Genomic DNA, 24,014 nt, shown 5'->3' on the forward strand with positions numbered 1-24,014 from the left:
CTTCACTCAATTATGAAACATGACTACACGTTTGGTTTTTACATAAGGTGGATATAAGAGATGTTCCTGTGAGCAATATTTATGGCCTTATGGCTATAGTATATTGATTCTCTGGATTAACTGTCGCTGAAGTCAGTAACAGGAAAAAGTTTTATAAGAAAAGGCTCTTTGCTTCCTTGTACTGAACTTCAATTTAGAAAATTGCATAATTCACTCTTTTGTTGTTGTTGTTGTTTCCCAGGAGACAAGGGATAAATTCAATATCCATCTGAATTAAGTTATTCTATCCTATAGCTCTATTCTTTTTACTATGTATAGTTTCATTTTTGACAATGTCAACATCACAGGACATGTGAGTATGTGCTGTGCCACCAAGAACTTACTGAAAACATTTTCATTCCTTTTGATTTCAAAACAGCACTAAGTTCAGTGTCATTCACACTTAGTTTGGTGTAATCTCCTACCTCCTAATTATACCTTAGATCAATATGATAACTGACTCTGATAAGCTACTCAGTGTCTCACAATACTGGCCAACAATTTAGAAAAAAAAAAACTTATTATGGTTAAAAATTAAAATTGAAGATGAAATTCTAAGAATTAACTAAAACTGAAAAATAGTAGGCTAATCAGTGAGTTAATATCCTCAATATGCTAGAGGGGAAAAACACCATTTGTATAATAACTCTACTAAAGAAATGGAAAAAAAGTAGATGAATATGAAGAATATGAAGTTAAAAATGTTTGAAAAAAAAAAAAAAAAAACAACCATGGAAAGCCCATGAAGCCATTGGGTTAATTAGAGAGGATTGAGGATTGGAAATCTTTCCTTCCAGGTGCTAAAAGAGTATTCTTATTTGTATACAATTGAGTGAATGTGCTTTTTTCTCTTTCATTTTCTTTTTCTTTCTTTCTTTTTTTGTTTTTTCTTCTTTCTTCTCTTCTAAGAAAGTGTGGCCAACTGCAGGAATAGTAACAGTGTTGGGAACTAAAAAAACTGCAATCTGTTCTTGCTCTGCTACTAACTGCAGTTAGTAATCAACTTTGAGTGAGTAACCCTCTATGCCCTCTAACAATGTCATATAAACAATAATAAATGATGACTGGAAAGAGATGTCCATTGAGGCAGTATGACAGACTAATAGATAAACACTTATGAGCACCAGTTATATACCCAACATTGTGTTAGCTACTTTACATACACTATTTTTTATTCTCATAACAACTTTCTTAAAAAAAAAGTTGAAAATTAGTATCTACCAATAAATAATCTTAAGAAATCATTAATTCAAGTTGTGTAAGAGTTTAAAACTGGAAAGGATCTTAGAGGTCTGGTAGACTAACATAGATGAGAAAACAGAAGTCAGAGGTGAGTAACTAGTTAAGGTCAACATGGAGCCTGAAACCCACTCTTCTAATCATCACTAGAATTAAAAATGTGAGATAAGTTACAAGACCCCAGATTGACATTGAATGCTCCCAAAGGAACAGTCTTAGAATGCAGAGTGATGAGATAGAAAGAGTGTAGATTTTAGAGGCATTAGAACTTCGTACTAATCCAAACCCTGCCATCTCTCCACTGAGTACACACTAGTCCTTGCATCTTCAGAAAAGGACTGAAGTCCTATAAAGGACTCTAGTAAAGCAAAAACTCTCTAGTAAAGCAAAAATAAACTCTCTGATACTAGTAAAGCAAAAGCAAAACAATAAATGTAAAGCAACAGTTTGGCAGATGGTCATGGTACCAATTATTAACTTTCATATCCTACTTGCCGTACACAGAAAATATTTTAATAAATACTGAATAAAGGTTTTCCACATGCAAATTAGAATATATACATCTTGATGTGTCTTGTACACATCATGTAAACCTAAGTCACTCTACAAAATGTTACTTTGTAGACAATCTCAGAGATTCATTTTTATATTAGAATAGAATACAGAAATGTTTTATACTATAGTATCATTTCATAAGTTAGAGAAGTTATTCATTTTATATACTGTATCTAAGAGTACTTATCCAAGAATGATCAAGTGATTTTCTAAACAGACCTCCTCTTACACTGTAGCATTAAATCACAATGACAGTAACAATCCATTCTTATTTCCAGCTGGTCCTGACCATGGGATTGAAATCAGTAAATATGATAATCTTAGGGTGCTGGAGTCAGAACAAAGATAATCTTGATGTTCCTGATAAGGTCTCCCTCCAAGGTTAGAGGCAAAAGCTTTGACACTGATCATACTCCTTATGATCAGATTTGTAGTACAAAGATGTATTACCTACAGCCTCCTATTGAAATGTGCATTTTTGATGAAAATATTTTAACATGATGACATGATGTATCAAGGCATAGATACACTTCAATGATCTACACATCTATCAAGTTCACTACATGCAGATATAGACTAATTTCTAGCAATAATTTAAATATCTGTCAGTTTCACGCATGTTGAACAGAAACTAACCAAATCAGGCTTGATATTGATTTATGTAAGTTAATATTGGTAAAACAATATAAACTAGAATTTTTGAAATAGTTGACAAATATTCACTGAGCTCTTATTGTAAGCAAGACATTGGGCTTCGTAGATCTTTGAGTACCAGGCAAGATATCACTTTCGATACTATAATTTTAGAATAATGCTATTTCTATATATTGTTAAAATGACTAAATAGACCAAGTAGTTAAAAAATAAGGTCATAAGGCTACTTTGAAACAATCATGAGCATATCAATCAATCCTAAAAAAAAATTATCTTTTTGGTTTAGTACGTCAATCAAATTTTATAAAGCAATATTGTAACATTGTTTATAATGAGATTTATGATACTCTAGTCTCTTATTTTCCTTGCTGATTTTATGATATATTTTGCCCATTGACTGCTTTTTTCTAAGCTCACATAAAACTAGAGGATGAAAACCCAGGTGGAGCTGATAGTCAATAAAAATTTTTATAGAGTCATTTAAGTGTTAGTTATACTTCTGACACATCCAGAAAAACCACAGATTGCCCATTGCAATGAGTTGAAGACCAGATTCAAGAAGATTGTTATGGTTTGGATGGAAGGTGTTCCCCTAAAGCCCACGTGTGAGACAATGCAACAAGGTTCAGAGGAGAAATGATTGGGTTACAACCTTAACCTAATCAGTGAATTAATTCCTGATTGGATTAACTTAGTGGTAACTGGAGGCAGGTGGGGTGTGGCTGGGGGAAGTGGTTCATTGGGGGTGTGATAATTTTATATCTGGAGAGTGGAGTCTCTCTCTCTCTCTCTGCTTTCTGATCTTCATGTGAGCTGTTTCCCTCTGCCACACACTCCACCATGATGTTCAGTCTCACTTGGAACCCTGAAGAATGGAGCCCACTGTCTATGAACTGGGAACTCTGAAACCGTGAGCCCCAAAAGAAACTTTTCCTTCCCTAAAATTTTTCTGGCAGATCTTTTAGTCATTGCAGCAAAAAAGCTGAATAAAAGGAAGATGCAACTAAACTTACATGAAACATTAAGTTTTGTGTCAAAATCAATTAAACAAAACAAATATGGTTTTGTATCAGTACAAATTCATAATCAATACAAACTCAGCTCTAGCTGCCAGGTTCTAAGGGAGAAGCAAAGGTCACATGGCATAGTTTCTGGCCCCAAACAGACTGTAAATAATCTTATTAAGTAAATAATACTCATCTGCTGAAAACTAATATACACTTGTCAATGATTTTTATTTTCAGATCTCTGGCTACCCTGTTTTGCAAATCTTACAGTTGAATTAGGCCCCCCTGTCTGTCTTATACTACTAGAAAAGTCCAATTAACTTCTATAACTTCTTTAATTATAGTAAAATGTAAATATATGGATGGAGGCAATTGAAATAGATGAGTTACTGAAAGAGTTCAGAAGAAAGAGATGGGGAGAAAATGTTCACATTAAAGGGCAGTGATAGAGAAACCTGGCACCCCAGAAATCCCCACCACCACTAGGGCTGGGGCTCCTGTGTTGGAAGCACCCCTAAGTCAGGAACTCCCGATTGAAGCCACATCTGTAGATGACACAGATACAAATAATTACGAAATACTGTTTACAGCTTCACTCTTCCACCAGCACAAATGACCTTAACAAAAAGAATAATCTGTACAATGGAGGAAAAAATAAAACTAACTTAATAACCCAGGTACAGCAAATCCATCCTTTCTTTACCCATCTGTAATTTATGTGCACCTTTCTCACCTCTTCATAGTAGCTTCCTTAAACTAAGAGGACTTGTTTCCTGTGATGGAATTAAGGATTTATTTCGTTGTGATGATAAGGAAGGGCAGAGCAAACACTGTGACATCCTTGTCAAATGCGATTCAGTTGAGTCCTTGTCTGGTGTCCAAGGTTTCTGATTTAATAAAGTATAAACCATAGGTGATCAAGTAGTTTTATGGGTGACTTTTCATTATTCTCAAATGTTTAAAGTTTTCTTTTTAATTCCCAAATAATGAATATTTCATGAGTTATTTGCTAAGACCTTGTCACTTTAAAAATATTTACAAGACTTAAAATTTGGCAAGTCACTGATCATTTCATAAGGAAAGGCTTAGAACAAGAATGCTTTGATGACACCATCCTACATTGCTCACTTCTAGGTCATTTCTCCATTGGGGCATCCCATCCAGTGCCCCAGGCCAGTAGCTCCCTTTGGGGCACTAGTCTTTTCCCCTATCCAGTCCGATCTAATGTTCCTATCACATAATCCTCAAATTTGAAGAATGACAGTTGAGTCAGCCTTGGAGAAAAACTAGTTATAAAATTGATCATCAGAAGTTTATTAAGAATAAGAGATAATCCCAGTAGCTCGGGAGGCTGAGACAGGAGGATTATGAGTTCAAGACCAGCCTCGGCAAAAGTGATGTGCTAAGCAACTCAGTGAAACCCTGTCTCTAAATAAAATACAAAATAGAGCTGGAGATGTGGCTCAGTGGTCGAGTGCCCCTGAGTTTAATCCCCACTAAAAAAAAAAAAAAAAAAAAAAAAAAAAAAACGAGAGGTACATGCTTATAATCCCAGGAGCTCTGGAGGCTAAAGCAGGAGGACGGCAAGTCAAAGCCAGTCTCCGCCATTTATCAAGGTCCTAAGCAACTTAGTGAGACCCTGTCTCAAAATAAAAAATTCAAAAGTTTAGGGAGGTGGCTCAGTGACTAAGGACCCCTGGGTCAATCTCTGGTACCAAAAACAACAACAACCACAACAAAAAAAAAAAAAAAGAAAAGATTAAAAAGAAAATCACACAGAAAACAAAGAGAGATGAAGAGGTTATGAGTGTTGAGAAATGAGTAGTTGATGAATGAAAGAATAAGAAACAATCATTATTATATTTTATATTTTTCATAAATCATAGTACAACAAATATACATTATATTTTATAGGTGATTACACAAATATTCTCAGAATCGAGTAGTTTACTTCAAAGATTCCCACCAATACTAAGAGGACAAACAAAAAATGTTTACATAGATTGAGTGAGTGATTCACAAACCCATGCTAGTTAAGGTAAAATAATTAAGTCATAAATCAGTGTTTCAAGCTGTAGGTCATGGTACATAGAAGGGTCATAAAATCAGCATATTGTCAACCAGCATATTTCAAATCATAAACTAGAATAAAGAAAAATAGAATGCACCGTACATGGCAAGTGTTCAATTTTGTGAAATTTCATACAAATATACGTACACGTGTGTGTGTGCATGTGCACAGAGTACTAAAATGTTTAGACAAGACCTGAGACATTAAATTGTCTTGTGGAAACTAGATGTCCTTTCAAACCCAATAAATAAAGTCAGTGCTCACATAGATCATGTTAAGAGCAGATGATAAATGTTTAGGAATGGTTTTTATAGTATGCTTATTTGAATTTTCTGAACTCATTTCTATTTTAGCCAAGTGTTGCAATGCAAGTAAGAAGACTGACAATGAGATGAAGCAGAAGCATTCATTTTGAGGACATATGCCAAATCACTATTAAACCATATTCACATTTGGTGCTGCAGAGGGAGTGGGGCTTACCAAAGAACACAGCATTCAACACCAGAAAGCTGAGTTCCTGTTCTTTCTGTCCATCACTAAAAGCATGATGTAAAGTTTCTCCCTTGGTACAAAGGGGAAATGTTCCAATCCGGAGGCAGCTACATAGAAGATAGCCTACAATAACGCATGTTAATGTTGTCTGGAATCTATAAAGTAATTGGTTATAAGCTATTATTTTTCAGTTAAATTCAAGAGATAATAAAATAGATTTTTGACTCTCTCTTTCCATAAAGATATTTTCTATCACTGAAAGTTGGTTAAATATGATTAATTGAATTACGCATTTTAGTTCAAGATATAATGTTTACCTGGGCTATGGAAATATTAATTGATGCAGAAATGACTTATTTTAAAAAGCATTTTGAATTCCAATGAAATCTAGGAAGCAGGTGTGTAAAAGAAGCCTGGCCCACTAACAGCCACCCTTGTCAGTAATTCAAAGAGTTGCTATTTGGCTTCTGAGTTTTAACTCTCCTAATTTCAATGTCATTTTCACATAGTCTTATTTCTTTGGGTAAATTCATTTTTATGAGAAATTATAAATTATTTCTTTAGTAGTTGATTTAATATGCATTAAGGAAAATTGTTATATAAATCTCAGTGAAAGAAAATTATTTGAACTACTTATTACAATAGTCATGTTTTAAAGGGATTTAAACATTATATTAAAAAGTAAGCAGCAAATTATTTAAATAATAGCTAAAATTATTATGGCTTATTCTTATGAGTCAGGCCCTCTTTTAAGCATTTAATTGCATTAAGTTATTTAGTCCTGAATTGAAAATTGAAAACTAGGAACTAACTGGTAATTCTAGCTCAGAATCTGCACTCTTAACCTCTTAACCCTCCTTAACAACAACAACAACAACAACAATAAAAAAATCTATGGATTCTGCATTATAATCCTATTTCACTTTCTTTAGACCTCAACTTCTTAGCTTGATGTATTATTCTGTGGAATAGGAAATATCTCATTCTCTGAAAATTATTTTTGAAGCTTCTAGACCTATGTTCAAACATGTCAAAATTAGAATTCTAAAATGCTGTGATGTCATATGCATACCAAGCTTAGCTAGTTTTTATTTAAAAAAGTAAAAATGAAAGAATGAATTAGAATGGTTGATCCCTTAGATTTTTACAGTAATAGAATTCTGTGATTCTAAAATCAGAAAACATTAATGAGAGTATAATTTTCAGTTTTAGAGATATTATTAAGAGGTTTTATCTCTGTATATTTGTCATTGATTATTTTATATTTCAAGCAAACCATTTCCAAAGAGAGCATTACAAATCTGGATTTCCCTGGCCCCAACATAGAATGTATCAAGGCTGGCAAGCACAGGCAGGAGTGTGTATCAGAATCAACTAGTAACTTTTTTTCCAATGAAACAAAAGAATTCTGTAGTGAGACAGCCTGAGGTGCCTCCAGAGGCCAAGGGTAAAATCAGAGTGAGAGGAGGAAAGAGTCTCAGCATCTCAGAGGAAAGGAAGTAAGATAGAAACAGACTCAAAAAAAGTCCTGCAGCTATTTCTAGTATGTGCTCTACTCCTCTATTTCTAATGAGGCACAAGTGAATAAAGTTTGGGGCACAAGTCATTAAACTGAGATTAAAATATTAATATTAATATAAGTAAGTGATAGCTTAAATCCAATAACTAAAAATAACTATCAAGAATTCACACATTAAAATACTTATTGAATATTTGTTTTATACCAAACATTGTACTAGAAACCAAGTCTGTATTTAAGGTATCCATACAAAAGTCTGGCAATATTATTAAAGAATTACAATGACTTCTAATCTCTCCATTTTTTACAATATCGATTCAAAAATAAGTCAAGTTTGGATTCTAAAAGGATATGGGATGAGAGGAGGATGCCACTAAACAACTTAAGTTAGCTTTCAGGTATTGTCTAAATAACATACCATTGATCTATTTTCCATTATTATAAAATAATTCCTGTAAGTAACTTTCAGTATATATTTCAAGTTAGCCCAAGACACATAAGATCCTTAGTCACTTCATAATCTGAGCAATCACGAAATTTGGTTCTGTTCATCAAGTTATTGTATTTGTGCACTTTCTTTGTATATTCCCTATAAGGCTTCAGACAGGTAATGAATCCTATTCATGGTAGCAAACTTTGCACTTAACATAATACCTGGCACAAGAAAGAGGGTACTTCAGTAATGTTTATATCAAAGATGAGCTAATGAATAGTGTGTTCAGTATTGAAGTAAACAGGAATCTGATTAATTCATCTACTATGTCAGTAAATGGAATCAGGTTATGGACAATCAGGTTATTGAAAACAAATATTCAATAAGTATTTATTGAAAAGTCAGGTACAGATGCATCCATTCCCAGCTTTTGGAAACATCATCAGGAGACATTCATTTTCACAGGATGAAGCGGGACACTGTTAACATATGTAGGTAGGAAATGGACCTGAGAGAAGCGTTGTTTTAAAATGGTCTTTGTCAGCCTGGTATCCCTGGATGTGTTCTTAAGGAACAGAGTTCTGCGAGAATCTTTGAATTTTACTCTTTCATTTAAGTGCCAATCTAAAATACGCTAATAGAAGTGTATTCTGGATCATCTGAATAATCACATTTAATTAGGTACCATCTAGTAATTTCTTCTTCTTGGTCATGTTTGTGATTTTGTTGATTTCAAACAATCAATTACAGGGAACATTCGAATTTTAATGCAGCATTTCTCAAGCTGAGGCACACAGATGTATTCTCAGTAGTCTCCCACTCTAAGTAGAAGAAATAGTGCCTTCAGAGGTGGTTTGTAAACAGAAAATGATGAGATTTGAGTCTCAGCATCTAGGAAGCAGAGTGGGTGCTTAAGAGGCATAACTGAAACCTGCCTCAGTGTTGGTCCCCTAAGACTACCAATGGTCAGAAAAAAAAATGACTATTTTGACTAAGAAGATTTTTAGCTAAAATCAGAAGAAATAAACTTGTTAGTATTTGTCCAGAATTTGCCCACTCAGTTACTCTAGCCTCTGTGAAATCATCATTTGTAGTTAGCCTAAATTTTGTTAATTAAATTCTATCTAACGACAACCACCAGGGTCATAATTTGGTCCCTTAAGAGACTGTATGCAGTATAATGGGTTGTTGTATCATTTCAGGCCCCAGTCGTCTCCCTTTGAGGTAGAGAAGCATATTGTGAAGATTATAACTGATGTGCCTGTAATAAAGGAAACTACTACTTGATATAACAACTATTTCATATAATGGGTAGTATTGCTTCCCACTACATAAATGTATAATATGATACTTAATGATTTAAGGGGCTGGCCCAGTGTGAAGGGATCCTTCAGACACTCATTAATCAAACATTAACTGGATACCTACTATCATTCTTTCCAACAGTGCACTCTTTTCCACTACACAAGGCTGAAGTCAAGTTTATAAATTCTGCTTTATAAATTGTTCTTTTTGAGTTGGTTCATGTTAGTCAATGCTAGCCTCTGTCTCCACCAGTTTAATTTTAACCCTACTTATATTAGCATATGCTCCAGAACTTTTCTTCTTAAGTCTCTCAATCTTCCTGTGTCACTAATGTTCCAAGTCCCCAGTCCCCAGTGTGTGGGACTTGCATTACTTCCTGCAAATTGATAAATTTTTAGCTGTGGATGTAATTGGTTAATAAGAACCTATTTTCTTCTTTATAGACCAAAACAAAACAAAAGTAGAGTAGTAGAGTTCTTAAAAGGGGTATCAATGATTATCATTAGTTTGGTACCCTAACAAGTAACTCTAAGGAAACTTGCATAACAAATCTTTAAAGAACGTTCTGTTAGATGATAAACTATGTTGTCAACTCCCTAATACCTTGCTTCTTTCTTTCCCTACTTCTCCTTTCTGCCTCCCCTGGGCACTATTGCTGTCTTCCCTTGTTCTTCAAAGGAAGTAGTATACTATAAGCCTCTTTTCCAAAGGCAGGAAGGAACACCTTTCACTCACCCCACCAATGATTCTGCATATCCACTAAGTTGCAGGGTTTCATTTTAGACTACCCACTGCCCACTCCACACTGCAAAAAGACCCTTATTATATTGCTGATAAAAGTTGTTGTGTAAGGGTAAGCACACCTTTATGCTCCAAGGTGAGTCCTTCTTTATAAGCTTTTGCTCATCTGCATTTTAGACACTTTCATCCCATCCAAGACCCTCTATTTCTGAAGGAAAAAGACTCAAAACTGAGTATGGAATTAAAAACAATTGACTATTTCAAGTTATGCACATATTTTATATATATATATGTATATATATATACATATATATAATACATATACATATATGCATTGGTGTATGTGTGTGTGTTTGTAGTTCCTGATCATGCTTCCTTTAAACCAAAAGCATTCCTTAATGCAAAATTACCAAATTCTCTTCTATACATCTATTTCCTTAAAAGGCCTTGGGAATACTGGAGATGATAGAATTTGGGGACTCCTTTATAGTCATCAAAATGCACATACAGAGAGAGGGAGGGAGAAAAGCAGAGGAAGTGAGAAATTCAGGAGGGTAGAGAGGGGTAGATAGTGGGCTGGGAACTTCTTTTTTGTTTGGTTTGGGTTTTTTTGTTTGTTTGTTTTTGAGACAGGGTCTCACTAAATTGTCACAACTGGCCTTGGCTCAAAGTTCCTGCCTCAACCTCCTTAGCAACTGGGATTACAAGAGTGTCCTACCACAAAAAGGAAAAGAAGAACTCAAACTATCCCTATTTGCTGATGACATCATTATATATTTAGAGGAAGCCAGAAATTCCACCAGAAAACTTTTAGAACTCATAAGTGAGTTCAGTAAAGTAGCAGGATATAAGATCAATGCTCATAAATCTAATGCATTTTTATTCCTAAGTGATGAATCCTCAGAAAGAGAAGTTAGGAAAACTACCCCATTCACAATAGCTTTGAAAAAAATAAAATACTTGGGAATCAATCTAAAAAAAGAGGTGAAGACCTCTAAAATGAGAACTACAGAACACTAAAGAAAGAAATTAAATAACACCTTAGAAGATGGAAAGATCTCCCATGTTCTTGGAAAGGCAGAATTAATATTGTCAAAATGGTCATACTACCAAAAGTGCTATACAGATTCAATGCAATTCCAATTAAAATCCCAATGACATACCTTACAGAAAAAAGAGCAAGCAATCATGAAATTCATCTGGAAGAATAAGAAAGCCAGAATAGCTAAAGCAATCCTTAGCAGGAAGAGTAAAGCAGTGGGTATCACAACACCAGACCTTCAACTATACTACAAAGCAATAGTAACAAAAACGACATGGTATTGGCACCAAAATAGACAGGTAGATCAATGGTACAGAATAGAGGACACGGACACAAACCCAAATAAATACAGTTTTCTCATACTAGACAAAGGTGACAAAAACATGCAATGGAGAAAAGATAGCCTCTTCAACAAATGGTGCTGGGAAAACTGGAAATTCATATGCAACAGAATGAAACTAAACCTCTATCTCTCACCCTGCACAAAAATCAACTCACAATGGATCAAGGACCTTGAAATCAGATGAGAGACCCTGCATCTTACAGAAGAAAAAGTAGGTCCAAATCTTCAACATGTCGGCTTAGGATCAGACTTCCTTAACAGAACTCGCATAGCACAAGAAATAAAAGCAAGACTCAATAACTGGGATAGATTCAAACTAAAAAGCTTTCTCTCAGCAAAGGATACTATCAGCAATGTGAAGAGAAAGCCTACAGAGTGGGAGAAAATTTTTGCCACTCATACTTCGGATAGAGCACTAATTTCCAGAATATAAAAAGAACTCAACTCTACACCAAGAATACAAATAACCCAATTGACAAATGGGCTAAGGAAATGAACAGACACTTCACAGAAGAAGATCTACAAGCAATCAACAAACATATGGAAAAATGTTCAACATCTCTAGTAATAAGAGAAATGCAAATCAAAACTACACTAAGATTCCATCTCACCCCAATTAGAATGGCAATTATCAAGAATACAAACAACAACAGGTGTTGGCGAGGTTGTGGGGAAAAAGGTACACTCATACATTGCTGGTGGGGTTGCAAATTAGTGCAGCCACTCTGGAAAGCAGTGTGGAGATTCCTTAGAAATCTTGGAATGGAACCACCATTTGACCCAGCTATCCCACTCCTTGGCCTATACCCAAAGGACTTAAAATCAGCATACTACAGAGATACAGCCACATCAATGTTCATAGCTGCTCAATTCACAATAGCCAGGTTGTGGAACCAACCTAGATGCCCCTCAATTGATGAATGGATAAAGAAACTGTGGTATATATAAATATTGGAATGTTACTCAGCCATGAAGAAGAATAAAATTATGGCATTTGCAGGCAAATGGATGCAGTTGGAGAATATCATGCTAAGTGAGATAAGCCAATCTCAAAGGACAAATGATATCGCTGATAAGCAGATGATGATACATAATGGGGGGTGGGAGGGAGGCAAGAATGGAGGAAGGAGGAGCTGTATAAAGAGAAAAGAGGGGTGGGAGGGTGGGGGAGAAGGAAAAAATAACAGAATGAATCAAACACCATTACCCTATGTAAATGTATGATTACACAAATGGTATGCCTCTACTTCATGTACAGAGAAACGAGTTATACCCCATTTGTTTACAATAAAAAATAAATAAAAATAAAATAAGAAAAAGAGTGTCCTACCACACCCAACCCCGGAAACTTCTATACAGGAAAGAGACTCTAGAATAAATGGTCAGCAAAAGAAAGAGAATGCTAAAATATGAGTGGGCAAAATCTCAGTCACTGCAGAAGGGCTGGATGATTTCCAGTGACATGAAGAAAATAACCAAGGAGAAGATGACTAAGCAGGAATGGCAGCTTGAGTTCATCTCACACACCTGAAGAGTCGTATTGAGTACTCATTTGGATTAAGATCTTCCCTCTATTGACCTCCACCAGCAGAAGTCAAGGTGGGACCCCAGAACTTTTCAGGCTCCTGAATAGACTCCCTATCTCTTCTCCAGACAGTCCTTATACCATCCCCATTACTATTTGTTTGGGCCTATCTGGGTTAAAGTTATCATGCTCTCTATCCATCTTTGACCCAATCAATTGAAACTTCATCCCTCCAAATATTATCCCTGTATGTCTCTGAGTATCCCTTTTCTGCTCTGTCTCTTCCTACTTCCTGTTTCCTGAAACTCTTACACTAAGCCCTTTGGAACATGTGAGTATGGTCATTAGTAACATCTGTCTTGCTAAATTTCTTCTCTGAACATTGCTTTTAACCTTCTTGCTCTAATTAGAGCAACCTGAAGGTACCGCTTCTCTGAAGTTCTCTCAAGTGATGGATATGTATACACTCATGCATCTTCCTATTCCTCAGGAATACAGCTGGAGTTGTATTTGTCCTCCCTACTCTTCACTGCTCTTCATACTATTCTTCTTCCTCCTTCAAAAACCTCCAGTTGTTCTGAGTGTGTAACCTCTAGCTCCCATCCTCATTCCTTGAACATTTTAGTTTCTAGTTCGTGTCCTTGTTCTCAACATATACATACATAAATTCTCCAAATCTTCAGACTTTCAGGTTCCTGCATTTCTCCCTGCCAAGGAGTTTTCCTTTTCTCTACCTCATCCGCCTGCATGGCCATACTCTAAACTTTTTTAGTTTCCAGAACTTATAACATTCCTCCAGGATCTCAATTCTAGGCATCTAACCCTCTGATCACTACTTTCTCTCTTGCCAACTTACTCAGCCAACTCCAACAATCCTTGCACTCCTCATACCTAGAACCCATTACTCTTTCAGCATGTTCACATTTCTCCACACTCAGTATAAAATTCCATGTATGCTCTATAATCATTTCATACATTTCCTTGTATGCATCCTCAGTTCTCTTGTGTTTCTCTAGCTTTACCATAAATGGTTAACTAAATCACATTCTTATTGTCCATGACAGATTATATATAACTGTCCATGTGATCCCCCACCTAAATGTGACTGTAGAGGAACATGCATACATCCTTCCCGAACTTGCTTGAATTCCTGATCATGGGCCTCAAGCAGGCCCTTTATGCTGCCTGGTGATTATACTGCTACCCCTAATCACTCTTCCACTCTTCTAGATTTTTATTTCACATCTTCTGTCTTTTCAACCTCTGTCACTTCCTCTCCCATCTTCCCTCTTACCTGATGATCTTGACTTACACTTCACTGAAAGAGCTGAAGCAGTTAAAAGAGAACTTTCACCCCACACCCAGCTCCCAGCACCACACACAGTACTTCCTGATCCTTTACTCACACGCTTTCCCTAAACTAGCAATGCTTCTGGCAATGGTCACACCCTCTACTTGTGCTCTGGCCCTATCACCTCCACCATCCACTCAAGGACAGCAGCAGTAAGTCTCCCTTCTCTCTTTCTTGAATCATTAATTTTCTTTCCCTGTTGATGTTTTTCCCATCAATGAAATGAAAATGCTATCACTTCTTTTGTATTGAAGGAAAAAATAAGTCCCACTTCCCCTTCCAGCTGCCTCCCTCGTTCTCTCTTTCTCTACACAGAAAGAGTTGGTCTGTCCACTGTCCATTGAATGAGCCTCAATCTATCTTTCAACTCACCACTCCACTGAAATGGCTTTGGTCAAATAACCAGTGACCACCACAATCTAAAGTTATCATTCAGTTCCTCAGTTTGTTTAATCAATAGCATTTTAAGAGTTGATCATTTCATCCACCTGAAAATAATTTTTTTCATTTAGCTTCCAAGATGCCACATTTTCCAGGTTTTCCTCCTGCTGCGTCTCTGGATGCTCTTCCTCATTCTCCTTTCTGACTCATCTTCCTGACCTCTAAAAGTTGGAATGCAGTGAGGCTCAGTCCTTGAGCCTCTTCTGTTTTTCACAGACACTCATCTGGCTCAATGGTTTTAAGTACTATCTGTACACTGAGTGCACCGAAACTGTTATCTCCAACCAAAACCTCTTTTCTGGACCTCAGACTCATACATCCAATTGCCTACTTGGATACCACATAGGAGAATCAAGCAGCATGTTCAAAACTGATCTCCTGTTCGTTCCTTTAAACCTGTAAACACAGTCTTCTCCATCACAGTTCAGGAAACCTTAAACCTCATTTTCTGCATAGAAACCCCAAGCAGTATCACTACATCTTCTTGTGCTCCCATCCTTCAAAATCCTTCAGCAAAATCAGCTTTCCCTTGAAAGTGTACCCAGAATCCATTCAGTTCTCACCATCCCTCCTGCCTTTGGCCCTGTGTAAAACACTCATCTCTCTCCTCAAGAATTATAATAGCATCCCTGCTTCTGCCCTTGCTCCTGTTCAGCCTGAGTGTTACTATTAACTCACTTTGCTAAAAACTCTCTAATCACTTCCCATTCAGAATTGAAGCCAAAACTCTTAAAGTAGGCTACCAAATCTTACAGGACAGGATGCTGCTTTCTATTCTCTCCAGTCTCCTCCTGCTCTTCCTCCCTCTCTCATTCAACCTGGCCTTCTTGCTTGTCCTTAAACGTGCCACTATGCTCAGAGGTGGGGTTCTCTTATTTGTCAAGACTTCTTCTAAAGTGTATTTTGGAGGACCAAAATAGTGCCTGGCTCCCATGCTCAGCTCCTTGCTTCGTCTGACCATCCTAGTTAGGATGACACAGCTCTCCTACTACTCTCTCCTTTCCTACTATATTTTTCTCAATATCATTTATTGCCTTTCCTCTTTTCACACATTTTTTATTTTTTTTAATTTTTTGTACCATGGATTGAACCCAGAGGTGCTTAACTACTGACGTACATCCCCAGTCCTTTTTACATTTTATTTAGAGAAAGCTATATAATTTATGTACATATCTCTGCCTGATTTAGTTGGTTAGAACACTGAATATAGTTCATTCCGTGTTCTAATAATTCCATGAATTCAATATTATCTCTCTCTCTCTCTCCCTCTCCCTCTCTCTCTTTTTCATCTTATTCTCAGGCTAATAAAATTGTTTTTGTCATTTTTAGGAGAGGTTCAAACCAGATGGATCTGAATGGCATTTATGAAAAAAAAAATTAGTTCCAGAAAAACATTTTAGTTTAATGCAACCCAGATAAACAGTAACCATTATTAAACTACTATTAAACATAATCTTTCCTATTTGATGACACTGGCTATGGTAATACCATTTAATGTTCTGTCATGCCTCTGAGGATCAGTACTATTTTTGCTAAAGCTTACATTAAGAATTCATATGAAGAGATTACATTATTATAATGTGGATTGTCATTTTCACTAGTATTTAGAGTGGTTCTTCTGTTAGGCACTTGGCACACATTTCAGTCAATCATTACTACAGTCCCATGACCTCAGTGTTGCTATGGTTTATTACAATTGAGAATACACAGACCTGGAGAAGTTGATTGCCCAGGATCTCTTAACTGGAGAGTGGAGAAAATGAGAATTTGGATTCCAGCACTCACATTTTAACAAGACTTCCAAAAATGCTTTATGGTATGAGTCATAGTATGTGAGCATATGCTAAAGTCATTGTTGAATTTATCCCCTTGTTATTTTAGGAACAAGAGGACTGGTATTTTAGGAACATCAGTATTGTCTTAAAAATGGTGCGTTTACCTTGTTTTCTGTTTTTGAGAAAGGAAACACAGGTTTCAATTGATAATTAGGCACCTTTACAACTTAGTGGTAAAAGATCAAGACCAAAACCCAGGGCATTTCAAGAGCTATTAATCATTGGTTGGTGTCATATTTAGATTACAGCCAATAAACGCTAAGTGATGGCACTTCATTTTAAAGTCTCTACAGTGAAACTAATAAATTTTATATATGATAAATGTATCTGAAACTTCTAGAGACTTTATTGACTTTTAAACCATCAATAAATTTTTATGAAAATGTTATACAGTCTATTTTTAATGATTGTGATGTTAATCTTGTTTGTAACAGTATTTGATCATGCACAATTATTAAATCAGTAAGAAAGTAAAAGTATTTAAGTTAAATAAATCAAGTAAAAGCTAAGATTTATTCTTTTCTGAAAGTAGAACAAAGTAAATAAATTACTAGTCTAATCTTATAAATAAAAGTTAACAAACATGTTTGTATTTATTAGTAAAAGAAAAATGAAAACTTGAAGATTATGGGGGAGTATTGTGCCAAATTTATGAATTATTTCCATGTCCTCCAAATTATTACAAGCCACATGGTAGTTTTGGATTAAATTTCAAAGTTCTCATGATAGTTATAAGACCAATTTTATAACAAAAAAATTTTTGATTCAAATTCAGTTTTAAAAATCTTAGCACGCCAACACATGTGATATTTTTGGAAAGCCGGTTCAGCCCAGATTGGCTTTCATTGAGAAATACAACAGGGTACAGAAAGTTCTGGTTTGTATGTTACATGTCATAATGCTCCCCTAGAAACTCAGGCTTAGAAGTAAAAGAGAGGATACATTTAATTGAATATTACACATAATCAGCAATAGCAATACTTTGACTGAACAGTTGCCTCTTTTGCCCTCCTGAGTACTTGGAAATTATTTCATTCTACATTTTACTGGTGATTTAGTAGAAATTCTGGTTGTGGTACTCTGATTCACAAGTTTTTTAAACTACCTTTTATATTAATCTAAGGAAAAATAAAGATCTTATATTAACAATGGTAGATTATTAGTAAGTTTAAGCCTCAAGATAAAGCACATAATATAATTCAAAGGACAGTACCAGATAATCTCCTCAAGAAGATAATCTGCAGAAGATAAAACTTGGACAGGAGAAATAGACATGTGTGATTCTGGAAGTAATCACTTAACCATCTGTAGGCTCAGTTTCTGCATTTGTAAACTTGTGCTAACTCTTAACTCATACCTTTATTTCCTCAGCTGATGGATAAAACATCATATGAAAAACCCCTGCACAAAGCCTGATATACAATAGTTAATTGTTTAACATTACTTACATTATGTCCCCAATCTGTTTAATTAATATACATTCTTGAATGGTAATAATAAAGACCCAACACCAGACCTGTAGATTATACCTAGTAAATTCAGGTGGTTAGAAGAATCAATTTCATAGTTTATATGGAGGTCACTTTTGATTTTTTGATTCTTGGTGAATGATACACAGAAATTGCAAGTAGAATGCATACACCTCAGAAAGTCCTTTACTAATTGGGTACAGAGGCACACATCTGTAATCCCAGCAACTCAGGAGGCTGAGGCAGGAGGATCACAAGTTTGAGGACAACCTCAGCAACTCAGCAAGGCCCTAAGCAACTTAGTGAGACCCTGTCTCAAAATAAAAAATAAAAAGGAGAGACTGGAAATGTGGCTCCGTGTTAAAGTGCCCCTGGGTTCAAACCCCAGTACCAAAAATTAAATAAATAAATAAAACTTGCAATGCAACCAGGGATGTAAAAATTGTACATATTGCTATTCCACTTTCTGAATTGAAATTACTTTACAAAAGTGATGGGACTTCATTTTGAGCCTGTGGGCTCTAAATTTTGCATGGATTTTATGACACCCTGTTGACTTCTCAGAATAATAAATGTCCTCATTTACAGTGACATATTAGAGGATGGGTGGCAACTACCAAAGAAAAAAATGGCCTGTTAGGCTAGTAACAACTTCTTGAGCTAACTTAAAAAGTTAGATTGATCTACATATCTGATAAAAATAAGTGTTTACTACTAAAAGAGAATTGTTTCTTAAAAATGACCCTAAGACCTTTTGTAAAATTAACACATTTGTTATACTTGAAGGTGAAGTGAACTTTGTTTGAAATGAGGTTAGCTTCATTTTTCTTGGGTTCTCTTTTTTGGCATTATTTATGAAATTTTTACCTAAATGAGCTGATAGTTTCATTGTCTATTCTGAAGTATATTTCAAATTTAGAAAATTGATGAATTGATATGAAAATTTGAGAAGTATATTTAATCTATTTAAAGAAATCCAAGGTAACATTTCAAGAATCTAAAATATTTCATTTTCAACCTCTTAGGCATTTTATAGAGTGAGTACATATATCCACATGGGATTTTGGGTGTTTCTCTCTTAAGACAGCTAGTGTACTTTAAGGTCAAATTATTTGTTCAAGAGAACAATAAAAACACATCAGATAAAATTATTCCTAATGGGAAATAACAGAGAACATAGACACAGCATATGATAATCTTACAGGTTGAAATGAAGTAACTTGACCTTATTCCATAGTTTAGTGTTAAAAACTATGTAGAGTATGAGACTATCTGACCTACAAGTTATAAAGTTAAACTGTTACTATTTCATGAATGCAAGTATAAGACACAAATCTGGGTCAGAGAAAAAGGACTTTTAATTCACAGCAATATCAGGGGCTGAGCATCAGCACTGGTTTACACCAGTCCCCATGCCCTCCTTCCACCAAATCCAACAGGGTTGACACAAAGGACCAATGATGGGTGCCTGTGCATGCTGGCTGTGTTAAAGGACAGCAGTGACCTTGGGAGATTCACACAGCCTGCTTTGTGTCTAGGGGGAGATGTTGCTAATCCCTCAAAGTTGCTCACTGCAAGTATCACCCTGAGAAATGGCCCAGATGAAACCCAGGCCCAGGCCTTTCATTCTTGTTTTCTCCAAGAATCTCTGCAGGGATGCTCAGGGTCACAGCAGGATAGCTTTCTCAAGGGCAAATAACTCTCAACGTTTTTCATAAAGAGAGACACACTCCCCTAAAGGATGAGAAATATTGCTATTAGTGACAATGTTTTCCATGCCAGTGACTCTCAGGAGGCACAAGAGTACCTATACCCTTTGTAAAATTAGCCTCCAGATGACCTTGATACAGCCACCTCACTCTTCTGGGCATCTGTGGGAAGTTTGGGGAGAAAGGAAGTGCTATAATTATACTTTCATTTTAGAAAGATCACTCGAGACAGTGTGGACAAATGTCCAGAATGGACAAGACAGAGCTAATTAAGGAGGCTACGATGACCACCTTGGTAAATTACTTGAGGTGAGGAGAGTCAATGTGGGTTTGGATATGGAAGAAAACCTCCTGGCTACAAAAGGGGAGAAGAGGGGTGGGGAGCAGTTGTGTTGGAATTGATGTATTAGAGGATAGACTAGAAGGGAGAAATCTAAAGATAAGAAAAGATCAGGTTCAGTTTTTGAAATGTTACATTTGAGAGATTTAATAAATTTGGTGACCTATGAATTAAATATAACTGGGATGAGTATATACTGGGATATAGAAACAAGCATTCTATTTAGAATCAAATAATGGAGTTTACTGGACATTTTATGGTATAAAAGTCTTAGTCCAAAATGGCACAAAAATATTAATATTGTTGGAAGCAAATAATATATGAAAGTGTATTCTCTATTTATTCAATAGATGTGATGAATGAATAATTCAAATACTTTATTTAAACCAACATAGTAGTTTCAAATTCTTCTCATTATAACCCATATTTTCAAATTAATTTGGAAAAAAAAGAATAATTTTGATTTTATCCTTTTATTTCTCTGCCTCAAATTTTTACCACCAGTTACCACTGAGTAAAATGTACATTTAACAAAAAAAAAATTCAGATCTACATTACTAGATAAATGAGGAATAAAACTTTTTGGTTAATTTTCCAACTAAGGATAGTCCAGATCATTTTATAGGAAAAAAATGATATTCAATTGTTATCTTCAATCTATTAGCCAACAATATTAATTCTAGAAACAAATATCAGATGCTTGAAAAGTTAGTAAGATTGAAAAATGAGGTTACATAAGACCAAGTCACTGGTACCAGGAAATTCAATGAAAACAAAAAATAGCCTAGGGCTCTGAGTCTAACTCTGGACGTCAAGGGCTGCTTCTGGATTGCTCTGATACAGTCCAGAGCTGGACACCACCTCTTACCTGGTTGCAGGTATTGATGTCGATGCCCCCCTTCAGATACTCCACGACTTTGTCCAGGTTGCCTGCTCTGGCAGCACGCAGGAAGCTTGCATTGCTGTCAGACTATGGATAGAAGAAAAGAAATATGGTGAGTGACGGATAAAATGAAAACATCCAATTCAAAGGCAAGCACGTTTACACTGAAAGTCAGAAACATTTTTAATACTGACTTGAAAACATTGAATATCATTCACAGTTCGAGGTAACAACTTTGCAATATTCCTAGAGAGTTGTTTAAGAATATTAGAGTCACTGGGAAATATGTTCTGCTATATTAAAGACTATAAAAGGACATTAAAATAAAAATTATTATTGCTTTATTCAATCTTCAGCTACATTTAAAAATGAATTTACACTGTTCCAAAAACCATTATTACCCATTTATTTTAGTGACAGGATTTTAATGACTTTATAGTAAGCCTAGTGTTAAGTCAAAAAAAGAATCAGAGAAGCTAAAAAACATGAAAGTTACTGGGTTTCTTTCATTCTTTCTTTTTTTTTACTGTCAGTTTTTAGATGGGTCTGCCAGAGAACTGAGTATAGGTCACTTAAAAGTCATCAGTCCTCATTATCAGAGAATAACAGAAGGCTCCAAGGGTGCTTTGAAAAAAGGGGATAGCATTCCTTGGCAGGTATGGACTGAGCTGATGCAAATTCTGTGATTCCAGTGATTTTGGAAAAACATGACTAAATTCAAACCAGCTGACATAATACCATCTCTTGGTAAAGATGATTGCTCTGGATGGAGATTGCTTTTTGAGTTTTTCATCTTCCCACACTCTCCAAAATCTGATACTGGGAGAATCAGTTGAATTCTCCTCCTGAAAAGTCCTGAGGAGGGTTGTTCCAGAGACAGTTACAATCCCATGCCCCTCAGCTTGGTTAAAAAGCCTGACTTTTAACCCTTAACATAATAATGACAATAAATTTTTGCTAGGGTCCAAGTCACTTGCATAACTACTTAATACTTCTTGTGATAAATTGTCAGACTAAAAAGAAAATGGTAGCATGAAGAGGAATATAATTTACACATTCGGAAGTGAGATGCAGTTTTGATGACTCTTAATGCATTCTGCTTGCTGGGCTACCCTGTCTCCCTCCCTGGAAGATCATACTTGGCAAGAACTCTTGGCACACTCTGTCAGAACTATTTATTTATGATTTGTGGTGATGTACAGATAGATAAATGGAAGTATTTTCTCTGGGAGTTTCAAATATGGGATTACTCGCATACTGCCTGAATGATTTACACATGGGAAGATTGAAAAGCCCTAGGACTAAATTACCTCATATTTAACCCAAACACCACGATGACTTGTAGGCTTAGGAATCAGAGATAATTTATTAAGAGTTGAAAGGTGTGATGGAAATCTATACATCCAGAATTCATGCTCTGATTCTTTAGAAATGCATCATGGGATGATTAATACTAAAAAGTGTTCTTCCCCCTCCCCGCTTCCCTATGACACCTCCCGCTTCATCCTTCCTGAAAGCTGTGCCCCTGGCAGGGTGCCCTAAGTAGATCTGCAATGCTGCAGTGACTAAATTGTGACTCATTTTAAAGTGTGTAGTCTATGAAATCATTTTGCCGTTTGCAGCAAATGCTAAATTCCAGGAGGTTTCTTGCCATAGCCCTTACAAGTGAAAAGGCTACGTTACACCAACATCTCACAAGAAATCTTATTTTTGTACTGCAAACAATACAAATAAAATAATATTATGTCACAGGTCTAAAATATGAAGGTATTATTCTCGTATGAACAGGTTTATTTCAAAATAAATCTATGTACATCATATTAAAGGTTGTTTCCAGAAAGTACTTCCAATTTGTACACAAAGTAATTATAGGTACTACTTATTGTTTACTGTGAGCCTAGAATAGAGTTTAAGGAGTCACATATGTTAAAGTATCAATACCACAAAAAACTAATATTATCCTTATTTATTAAGTGAGGAGAGCACAGAGAGGTTAAAATGTTTCCAAGTCACAGACTGATTCCGTGGAAGATTCAAGATTTAATTCATGCTGATCAGACCAGGAGCTAGAAATCTATCTGCTATTCTCTCCCCACTTTTCCAAAGTATCAAAGCAGATGTTATCATGGATTCCTGACTTATGAGCAATAAATCTGTTTCATTTGGGATGACTACACTACGCCCCTAATCTACATAGTCATTTTGCAAATCACAGCACTAGCTGCATAAAGTGTCTTGGCAGGAGAGGGAATTCTTAGCTGCCATCTCTACCTTCAAATCTATTAGCCAACTACATGCAACTAAACAAATTGAGTTGACTGGGATAAACTACTTTGAAACTTATTCATTTGGGAATGAAGAAAGAAATGGGAAAGTAGTCGCCATATATAAAAGACAATTTCCTCTTTCATATTCTGTCTCTCCTTGCCTAACATGCTCAAACTCAGCATATGATCAAATTGCTCTCGTATTCCTACAAAAAAGAAAGTTGGGAACAAATACAGTCAGAGGGAAAGCCTAGAGACACCACTGCCAATCCCTAGAGAGGGCAACGGTGTCTGCAGGGAACTGCCAGCATCAGAGAGGATTACCCAATACACCCTCTTTGAACCTTCCCTAAGGATGGGGTAGATGTGGAGGATTGCTTTTGCTGATACGCAGTAACAAGAAGTTTGTGGGGTTTTTTGTTTTTTGTTTTTTTAAACTGTTTTTCACTTTTCTGAATCAAACTTTTCTAACGTGAATGCAGGTCAGAGTTACAGTTAATTCCTGGAATTTTAGCAAACAATGTTCCCAGTGTTCTGGAGGGGCTGGACCCGACGGAAAAGTAATATCTGAGCCATTCTGCCAGGGGACCTTTCAGCAGTTGAGTCAGAGTATACTTCAGTGCACGTTGAATTCTTCTAGAACCCCATTAAGGGATTTAGTTTTCCCAAAGTGAGAAAATGCATTAAATGGAAGTGTTATTGTAAAATGTTTCATGAATGTGGATTTCATGGATGGAATTAAAATGAGGTTTCA

The 24,014-nt window shown here is 35.8% G+C and overlaps 1 protein-coding gene across 31 annotated transcripts in view; it reads right to left on the reverse strand.

Annotated features, from left to right (window-relative positions):
* The window catches only part of Ank2 (ankyrin 2), a 555,326-nt gene that overhangs the window by 181,192 nt on the left and 350,120 nt on the right, over positions 1–24,014 (reverse strand). For all 31 annotated transcript variants that reach the window (XM_047565837.1, XM_047565838.1, XM_047565836.1 and 28 more), the window contains one exon: positions 20,979–21,080. In XM_047565837.1, the coding sequence (XP_047421793.1) occupies positions 20,979–21,080 (102 nt within the window). The remainder of the gene's footprint in view (positions 1–20,978; positions 21,081–24,014) is intronic.

Source organism: Sciurus carolinensis, chromosome 10 (genome assembly GCF_902686445.1).
Source record: "Sciurus carolinensis chromosome 10, mSciCar1.2, whole genome shotgun sequence".
NCBI lineage: Eukaryota > Metazoa > Chordata > Mammalia > Rodentia > Sciuridae > Sciurus > Sciurus carolinensis.